This window comes from Mytilus edulis, chromosome 13 (assembly GCF_963676685.1).
Source record: "Mytilus edulis chromosome 13, xbMytEdul2.2, whole genome shotgun sequence".
In the NCBI taxonomy this organism is placed as follows: Eukaryota; Metazoa; Mollusca; class Bivalvia; order Mytilida; family Mytilidae; genus Mytilus; species Mytilus edulis.
In genome coordinates this window covers 17648639-17659676 of record NC_092356.1, presented here as the reverse complement: position 1 = coordinate 17659676, position 11038 = coordinate 17648639, and the positions used below count along the sequence as shown (strand labels likewise).

Genomic DNA, 11038 nt, shown 5'->3' with positions numbered 1-11038 from the left:
TATCATTAAGAAAGAATTTAAACAGGACTGTTTTCTTGGCCGTGCCATAATGAAATAACCAACCCAACCGCGGGTAGGGCATTTTCGCCTATTTCGTGGGAAAGTGAGGTAGGGTTTTTTTTGAACTTATCAAAGCAATTGTTTATAAAATCCGCAACTACCATGTCACATTGTTTTTCTTGAACTTCTAAAAGCCTATAATATTTGTTCACCAAACGCAGTACCGCGATGAAGTATAATATATTTTTAGAACTTATAAATAAACTGTAGGTCATATAAAAAAAGAAGATGTGGTATGATTGCCAATGAGACAACTATCCACAAAAGACCAAAATGACACAGACATTAACAACTACAGTTTATTAGTAATCACGTTGATTCTGTTAAACTTACTGTTTTATATACTTCTTTGAATGTTAAAACAGATGCAATGCGACGAGATTAGTATTCGTCGTCTGTTCAGATACTTTATTGAGCTGAGGACAACCCATGCTTTGCAAATTTTAGGGGGTGGGGGGGGGGCGCACGCCCGCCACGCCCCCGCCTAAATCCGCCCCTGGTATTGCAATTTTAATTTTATCATTTACATTTTACTATCAAACAGTATACATGCGACATATCTCTGTTTTGCTATTTTAATTTCAACATTTGCATTTTACTATCAAAATAATGTACAGGCCAGATATATCTCAGCATCAACAGTTTATTATTCAATTATCTGAAGAACATTTATCTGTCAGTAAGTGACATGCAAGAGCAAGTTTTAGATCAAGTATCAGTGTTCTCCCCCAGACATTTTCTTTAAGCATTCTGGGTTGCATTCAATATCGTAACGCCTACATAGGGCTACATAGATTTATGACTATTGAACGTGTAGCTAAACCTAGCTGCTACATAAATATTCATAGCAGGTAGGCTAGCTACTCGTTCAATAGTCATAAATCTACGTAGCACTACGTAGACGCTACGATATTTAACGCAACCCTGGTATGTTTATTTGAAATTTGCTACTTTTTCGCTAAGCATTTTGGAGTAAATTCATCTCGGATTTAGAACAATGTCTCCAGGTAGGGTGATATGTCTTCCAGCGGACTGTTTCCTTGAGAAATAGCACGTCGTTAAAATAGGACTCAGCGTGTATCATGACGGCGTGCACAAAATTGAATGCTCGGCTCCACCAACCTAGCAACAACTTTGGTTTTTAAAATTATATTCTAGGTCAATTTTAGCGGGCTTTCAATGTCGTGGGACAGTTATATAGGCAACATTATAGCTAGGTCAAAAGATGAGTTTGGTAATTGGTACACCGACAAAGCATGTATTATAGGAATTGATGGTAGTCTCTGGACGACTGCTGGTCATGCAAATGCGATAAGATTAACATCAAAAGAAGCAGCTAATATTGCAAAATGTTTCAAGGCAAAGGAGTTTTCTCAATTCATTTCATGTGGTATTGTTGCTGAGGGTCGTAAATATATCTTCATTAAGGAAATCGATGAGACAACTGTTTTCGCTAGATTGAAAAACTATGGTGCATTGACATTACAATGTTCTAAGACGGGTATAGTGATTGCTCATACTGTAGAAGAATTTCGGCCGCACATTACAATGAAAGCTGTCTATGCTACTGTGAAGTACCTAGAAGCGTCGAATATGTAGTAAATAATTTTTACTAGAATTATCAAATGCAGTTGAAGATTTCTCCAGTTAGAACAGTTACTGTTACTTTGGAAATCAATTTATTAAATAATGGTAGCACATAGTTGATTTTACTTGAATAGATATCCATAAGGACACTATAATAGATATAGGAAGATGTGGTGTGAGTGCCAATGAGACAACTCTCCTTCCAAATAACAATTTAAAAAAAGTCAACCCTTATAGGTCAATGTACGGCCTTCAACACGGAGCCGTGGCTCACACCAAACAACAAGCTATAAAGGGCCCCAAAATTACTAGTGTAAAACCATTCAAACGGGAAAACCAACGGTCTTATCTATATAGTACATCAGATTCCTGACTTAGGACAGGTGCACACATTTGCAGCGGGATTAAACGTTTTAATGGTACCAAACCTTCTCCTCTTTTCTGAAACAATAGCATAACATTACAACATAGAAAAACATACGATAAAATATCAATTGGCAGGCTTAACTCAATCAAAAAACGTAAATTAGTAATGTTTTGTTTCATTAGTTTATATTTTAAATTATGCAACATATATATAAATATATTTCAGCTGATATTTGCATAAGTCAGAACTCAAAGGAAAACAATTAAACATTACTTAATTTCTCCACATCTGTACTAGAGCAATAATATAATGTTTATTAAAAAGCTTTATATTAGAACAATACAGTGCACTCAAATTTCATTCAGACAACAACTGAACAACATTATTCCTCAAATGCGAATAACGTAGATATGGAACGTTAAAACAAATAACAATTAAACATTCATTTTCACTAAAATCTATCCAATTAAGTAGGTTTAAACTATGCTTCTTTTGTTTCACTTTTGTTATAACTTTTTCCAGAAATGTTTCAACCGATAGATATAGTGGATCTCTACAGAATATTTCTTTTCAATTAGAGTTTTTGGGAAACTAGATAGAGGGTGGTCTTTACACTCACGCTTGGTTACAATTTTTACAATTACCAATACAAAATTTCGGCAAAAGACCTTTCAATTCACAAGTCAACCCATAGCTTGTTAAAATACAATTATGATGTAATTCTTTCGAAACAGTTTATTAAACCTGTTTGTTAAAGAAATATGAACATAGCAAAATCAATTCAATCCGACAGTAAAATCCATGCCGAGGATCGATGAATTATTTGTTCTGGTCATGTAAAACTAACGAAGTAACCTCACACAAATTAGGATATACTATTACCAAAGGATCATAATAAGATAGTGTCCAGAAATAAATTTTGTAAACAAAATTCTGCTTATCCGTATTTTACTTATAAATGGACTTAGATTGTTTTGCCAGTTAACAAGCATTCACTCTGTGGTTAAAGTTTTTAAAACTGTAATAATTATAACGGCAATCATCCTTATCAAACATATCTTCAAATAGACTGTCCCTATGCAAATTAAAACGTAAGCTCCGCCCGATCAGTTGAAATAACATTGGTAATACTTATATATGTACTTACTTTTTACTTCCAGTTCAAATTACATACAATCTGCAGTTAAAGTTTCTTAATCATTTATTTGCTTCATAAAATGGGCGAAACACTGGGTTCTGGGGGAACCCTAATAAATTTTCAGCACTTAAAATTCTAAACGCATGATAAAAATCTTCTTCTCTAAAATTTGCAACCAAAAGGCTACCAAACTTAAAGTCACAGTACCCTAATTGCATCCATTTTGTGAAAAGTAGAGGAAGTTGCTATCCAGTAAAACAACATTCTTTTCTAAATCAAGTTTATTTTTCAAAAATAATAATATTGCAAATAAAACACGATTTTAATATAATCAAACAGAGAAAAATAGTGTCAAATACACTTACGTCCGATATGTTACTTCCGTAAACCACGAGTACACACATTTCAGCGGGAATTTTTTAAGCACGAGTTTCACGATTAACTTTTCAATGGCATTATTGAAGTACGTTAGTCTAAATTTAACGACAAGATTCACCTTTATTTTTATTTTGTATAGTCACTTTCAGCAAATTGTCAAAGTGGAATATCGAGATTTGATAAAAAAAAAAATGCTACAATGTTTTTAAAAAGTAATGTTGAATAAATCTAGAAAAACAGATTTTGTATAGCAAGAAAATAAATCTACAATTTTGCACCATATACATTGTGGATTTTAATATAATGACGATTTAACAGTACACATGTTTGGAAGATAGACGCGAAGTTGTCACTTATCGTCCAGTGGCTAATATGTCATGAATGTTCAGGACTATAGGTAAAACGCAATTATACGCTAAAATATTCGTTCCATTGCTTCGGTGTATCATATATACACATTAAAAAGGGGGGGGGGGGGGGTGAATATTACCAGAGGAGAGGCGATGATTCAAAAGTTATTAAACGAGCACCAGCATATGGCAAAGTATGAAGATAATCTTTTTTATTCATTTTCATTTGAGCGTTGAAAATTTTGAATCAAGGAAGTATTTGTGTTTTAATTTTTTCTTATTTTTCTGTAAGGGAAGAAGACAATGTATTTGCTTTGACATTTTCTGAAGTTAAACAGTGCAACATTGTAATATTGAAGAGTAGGGGAGGGGTCGGATTTTAGTCTTTTAGGGACATTTTATTCGTCTGACTACTAGATGTATTTAGGATATTTTGTAGTGTTACCTCCTCCGACCTGGTGGTATCATTTTTTAACCTATCGTACGTCCCGAAATTCTAAATAAATCTCAAGACAAGTCCAATTTAATAAGTGTCGTTGCATGTAGGATAATTGTCCGAAATTCCACGACTATTATCTAAATATGTCAAAATAAAGGATCCCTAAAACGAGTCTTACGTATGATTCGTCAAGCATACGTACCTTTCGTCAGTTTGTAAGAAAGCTCTATTAGAAGACAGCAACGGACTGTTAAACATATTAAATCAACTGTCAGTTTTTTTTCCTATTCAACTTCTTCATACGAATTAATATCAATGAAAGTATTGAAACACATACTTAAAACATATTTAAAACACACCAACTTAACCGAAACGAATACTTGATGCGTTTCAAAAGATATATACATTCCTCTCAAATGTAGAAGTCAACTAATAACCGATCAACATAGATTATATTCTAAGGTAGGTATAAAATTATCAATATTTTGCGAGACAGAATTGAATTCATTTTAATTGTGGGTAGGTATTCCTATAATATAAGCATTTGTACGTCAATATCTGTAACTTTGCAGATATTATAATGTTTAGTCGAAGAAGCACATATAACTCTATGTTTAAAAAGACAAACAGAGGGAAACAAATCCTTGCCAATAAACAAAACTTAGATATTTAAAGTAACACGAACATTGTAAACTCAGGTGCTTTGGATAGTCAAATTCCTACTTTGTCAGTTTGTTTTTGATTTATGAGTCTAACGTTTGATTTTTTAGTCTCTATGGATTTGAATCTACCTTGTGGTTCGGTGTTTTGTTGATATTGCCTTTTACTAACGATATTGTGGAATTATGTAATTTTAGACTAATACTTTGAAGTACAATTGTTCAGTAATTTGTACTTTATATTGAAGTGAAAAAAAGTACGGGGTCAGTATTTGACTCTGTTCAAATATCACTATTATATGTGCCTGTTCGTTAAAATTCATATTTGTGTTTCAAATTAAGTCATTTTATTAATTTAAAAGCTTGTTTTTTTATTTTCTAATCGATTTACAACGATTATGGGCTAGCGACAATTTTTACAGTTTTATGTACGAATTGGAAATTTGTTTATCATGATGGATGTTAAACTCCATATCTTATCAAATAGTTATCAAAGGTACCAGATAATACACAAGACGAGCGTTTCGACTACATAAGACTTATCATTGACACTCGGATCAAAATAGTTGTAAAGCCAAACAAGTACAAAGTTGAAGAGCATTGTCATTCAATAATATGCGTATTTTTGCTGCAACACCATGAAGCGTTACTTTGTTTTATTGATATTGACCAATTATTCACTATTTTGTAAACTTCATCCAGACATGTACAATCAAACTATGCCTGTTAATATAGGACCCAGAAGAAGTATTAATTACCATGTAGACAATAAACTTATTTCAAATTGATTATTTCAGCAGAGGCAGAACTAACATTTTACAAAATCATTTATACAGCTTGTATGTCTAGCCATTCGTACGTGTCATGTATCGAATAAACAAACAAGGTGGTGAACTATGATTGATAATGATAAAACTTTCCACTAGAGCCCAAATAACAAGGCTAAGACATTGCACAACCTTCAACAATGAGCAAAACCCATATCGTATAATATGAGCTGTAAAAGGTCCTGACATAATCACGTATGAAATAATGTAAAAGACAAAACCAACAGCCTAATTAATTCAAAAAAATAAAATAAAATACAGCAGTATAGCCGACCAACGACAACCACTGCTTGCAGGCGCATCACCTGGGACAGGCACATACACAATGTGGTGGGGTAACATATTTGTTAGTGCTCAATCCTACCATATACCTTGGATAATGGTGTCGTAACAACATAACATAATCACATACTATGAAAGCAAGTTGGAAAAGGCATGACTCATTACATCGATACTAAGCATATAAAAAGTAAAATCACAAAAACTCATAACGGAAAGTCCCTAATAAAATGGCACAATTAAAAGCTCAAACACATGTACATCAAACGAATGGGTAGCAATTGTCCTATTCCTGACATGTTTATGTAATAAACAACCATAACAAAAATACGAAACACAAATTGTGCTGATGCCATAGTACTCGTAGTCCTGACAGCTATTTTAAAGCCAATTTAAACTTAAATAAATACTGCTCTTCCAGACGAAAAATCGCAGCCATGGATCCCTTTTTAACTTATTTTTTTACAGTTCGTTCTTAAAATATGCTGTTGCAACAATGACCCAGGTAATAGATCTAGAAGGGTTGGAAATCTGCAAACATGCATTACCTGATCATATGTATGCTCCTAACCGAAAAGGGAGCCTGTTTTTTTGGGGTTGTCGTTTTTTGTTGATGTATATTTTATTGATAGTAACAAAAGGTAGATGTAGTGAAACTGCCAATGTGACAACCCTTCACAAGAGACAAAATGGCATAGAAATGGTTTGTCTATCGTTTATATTTGTTGCACTTCAGTGTTTCTGTTGTTCCGTTGTTTTCTCTTATAATTGATGTGTTCCCTAGACTTTTTAAAATTAAAATTTGTAAGCCAGATTTGTTTTCTTTCAATCGATTTATGAATTTTGAACAGCGGTAAACCACTGTGGCTTTTATTTGGATATGCATCAGGCCGTTGGGTTTTCAAATGTTTTTATTTTTCATTATATAGTGCCTTTCAAAGGTGGCTATACGATACTAGTTTTTCTTATTGTCGAATATTTATCATCTAAGTTATTGATCTCTGGTGGATAATTGTCGCACTGACAATCATACCACATTTAAAAAAATCATTATAAAATGAATAAATGACCTAAAAATATTAACAAAATAGGAGAACGGCAACATTTATACATTCTCTACCTGCTGCTTTCGTTTAAGATGAGAAAAATACTCTCTCTCAAATTTAAATTTCAAACAGTACACATCAAAAGGATTTAGTGTGAAGACCCCATAAACAACCCAAGAAAAGCATAACCTTCTGCAATGCTAAAATACAAGTACATGGTAAAGACAGAATCTATGACCATTACTTTTCCAAACTGTATAGCAATACATGATCAATTATTTAAATTTATCAACAACAAAACCGATATACATGTATAACCGAATAAACAATATTCAAATATTTCCCTACGGTGTGAAATTGATATCCTCTTACAATATAATGTATTCGAAAGATACGAAACATGACATTTAATAATTATCCTTATCATCGTCATGCATTTGCTACAATAAAGAAAGTGAATTACAATCTGACGATCTGCAGACAAAAATACCACTACTTTTATAACTAGCCACAATGTTTATATTTTTTTATATTGAAGGACAATTTTGAGAGCTCACTATGTCGTGGGATAGTTATCTCGACAATTTGATTGGTCAGTCGAAAGATGAAAAAGGTAGTGCCCAAGCCGATAGAGCATGTATTATAGGGCTTGATGGTGGAGGAAAATGGACGACTGATGCACATGCAAGTGCATTAAAATTAGATCAAACCGAGGCAACTTCTATCGCAAATTGCTTTAAAAAATCGGATTTTTCGCAATTTATGACAAATGGTGTTTTTGCTGAAGGTCTTAAATATCAATTTTTGAGAGAAGCGGATGGTAAAATTGTTTATGCTAAATTGAAAGCAGAGGGTGCATTAACATTGCAAGCTTCTAAGACAGCTGTAGTCATTGCTCATACTATAGAAGGAGGCCAGCATGGTCATACGAATAAAGCTGTAAATATAATAGCGGAATATCTCGAGTCAATGGGCATGTAGAAATTGTGCGTTATATACATTTGTGGATTTTTACTTCAAACGAACATTAATAAATTCCATGAAAGGATTACCTTAAAAAATACATCTCATTGGAACACGTTCTATTGACCTTGTACTAAAAAAAAAGGGAATATATACAATTACAGAAATCCTGTCAATGTTTACTCACACAAGTAACTCATACAGTTTAGTTCCATAAATGAAGTTATGGGCGATAATTGAAGTAAATTAAAAAAAGATATTTAAATAGATATTCGTGAGGATTTTTTAGTTATTTCACGTTTTATTTCAGTTCAAATATCAATATACAAAACATATATTTTGAGTTTATGCAAGTGTGGACACAGATTCTACAAAGTGCCTAAAACTACGGTATAGCGGGGTATTTTCGCGGGTGTAAAATTTCGCGATTTTCATTGAATAAGGAATAAGAAATATTTAGGCTGTTATTATTCTGGTGCATTCAAAAACGTTTATCAATAACTTTGCATGTACGATTATAATTTGGCGGAATTAATTTTGGCGATTTTGTTCTCTCTGCAAAAATGAGCGAAAAATTACACCCCGCGAAAATAACTCGCTATACGGTATGATCTGGTGTGCGAATATGGACACGGTTTTACATTGAAATAGCAAACGGATACTTAAGGAAGTAATGTATTATAACAATGAAGGACAACTCTCAGAAGAAAAGTTGAGATTATAATCGTTACTGATATTGTTCTGCAATTTGTTGCATGTTTGATTTTGTCATGCCTAAAATTCAAATTCCAAATGAATTTTAAAGGATTTAAATGCATATTACAGTGTCTACTAAACATATGCATCCCGCAATTGATTGACACCATACTCGGTGTTCTTCAAAACTTATCCAATTATAATTGTATCCTTAGACTACATCTGCAATTTAATTCTATCAACTATCAGGTACAATAATACAATAAAGAATTTGTTAATATAAATACGTTGTTCTGGTTCTCATGATGACAAATAAAAAAAATATAACAACTTATTAAGCTTTTTTTTTTATAACTTTGTAAACGTAAAGCACATAGAACAGGATGAACACCTTTAATAACTTTTACCATAGACTCCGGTTTGGTCATATGAAACATTGTCCTTATATTGTGCGTATTGAAAGTTACTGAATAAGACAGTAAGTTATAAGGTTTATGCTCTTATATTATACTAGATTATGGAGTGTGTGTCCGAGCGAGAACTTCTCTATGTTCATTACTTTAGGAATATCTATCAAAAAGTAGTATTTTAATATTCAGCCCCATTCATCTATTTAGTCAGACGTCAGTCGCTACCTTGATATACCCTTTCTTTTTTTAAATTTGTCGGGTAACTTATGACAATAAGCAATTGACGTCTTGAGCCGAACAGTTTTATCATTTTTACACAATTTAATCTACTGTGTGATGGTTCATATTCTGGACGCCAGTCTTTGCTCCTTTGTAATAAATCTACATACCAAAAAACAAATATGAAGCTTAGAAATGGAAAAATATTAAATACTAAACTCGTTCAAAGGGTATCTACACGTCTCAATCTTCAGAATCGCTTATCTAAAAATACTACTATAGCTAACGTTTTTAACAATAAAAATCGTGGTTACCCGCTTCTATCGATAAGTGTCATGCCAAAAAATGACTTACGTGTCCCCGTCTTTCCACCAACAATACAGTAAGGTCCACATTTAATGGTCGCACATTTTCTCTAAATTTTGAAACTGATATTACTTGAAAAACAAACAGTATTATTTATTTACTCACATGAAACAAACCGGGATGCGGTATTCAGTACGTAGGTGAAACTGGGCGATATTTATCTAAACGCACGCAAGAACACCTGTATCGTTTTAAAAGACCCAATAAATTCAAAAGTATCATTTATCAACACAGTCATCCTATTAAATATTTAACAGTTCAACCTTTAGAAGTAGTAAATAAGCAGCCTGGTGAATCTCATTCCAAGTTTGTACGATCACGAAAAATAAATGAATTAAATTGGATTAAAAAATTACAGACAGTCTACCCTCTCGGTCTTAATGATAATATCATGGGAATTGGCAATATATCAAGAACCGATTCTGTTAACATTTTGGATATAGTTTCTAAAACTGTTCGTAAAAATCGTTCTCATGGACGCAGAAAAAATCGCAATCAAAGAAAATTTCGGACCAACCATACAAATATTTCGGACCTAATTTCCATTTAAAAAAACAACGGCAGACATTATCTGTTAACCAAGCTTTGTTCTTTACCTATAAATAAATTAAATAAAATTTTAGAGGATTGCAACACAATTTCATATTACAGTCCTAAGTATGAAATTGTCCAAATTATAATGGCATATTGTTATTCTAAACTGTTTCCAAAAATTGATCGACCTGAAGATCATAAAAAACATTTTATTAAAATAAAGTATGTCAATAAAGGTTTTGATTTTGTAAATATTGCCGGTATTTTTAACGACCATTCTGTTAAAGACCAAATTCCTGGATATTTTGATAATACTGAACTCCCTCTCATTTGTTATATTTACAAGAAATCTACCCGAAAATATGTGTTTAATTATAGCCAATTGTGTAAAGATGTAAATATCACTGAAAATACACCTATGTCGTGTAATTGCAGTAATTCAGAATACACCTATGTACCAATTTCCCATGTTATAACAGGAGACCTTAACATCGTTCGCGACCGAGAGTTAAAATCATTCCTCAGTAAAGGACCTAAATATCGTCCCCCGTCAACTATTAACTGGAATGAGTGTCGTAATATCATCAACGACTCACTCCGCGCCTACTGTTTGAAATGGGTAAAACGGGAAAAAGCTGACAAAAAATCTTTGGACTCTTTTATTAATTCAGTAATGAAGATAGTTGATATTCGAATACAACATTTTAAAGAACATTTTAC

General features: G+C 32.7%; 1 protein-coding gene and 1 long non-coding RNA gene across 2 annotated transcripts; both read left to right on the top strand.

Moving 5' to 3' along the window:
• The first annotated feature begins 1239 nt into the window (after positions 1-1239).
• LOC139500136 (profilin-like) lies at positions 1240-1659 on the top strand. The gene has a single exon (XM_071288874.1). The coding sequence runs from the start codon at positions 1240-1242 to the stop codon at positions 1657-1659; it is 420 nt and encodes a 139-aa protein (XP_071144975.1).
• A 3074-nt stretch (positions 1660-4733) lies between these two features.
• LOC139501411 (uncharacterized) lies at positions 4734-9123 on the top strand. Its single transcript, XR_011658556.1, has 2 exons — positions 4734-4781; positions 7669-9123. It is a non-coding gene; the product is annotated as an uncharacterized lncRNA (long non-coding RNA).
• Positions 9124-11038: the final 1915 nt, after the last annotated feature.

Coding starts and splice junctions, on each gene's coding strand:
- LOC139500136 (XM_071288874.1), top strand. CDS start 1,240: ATGTCGTGGGACAGTTATATAGGCAACATTATAGCTAGGTCAAAAGAT.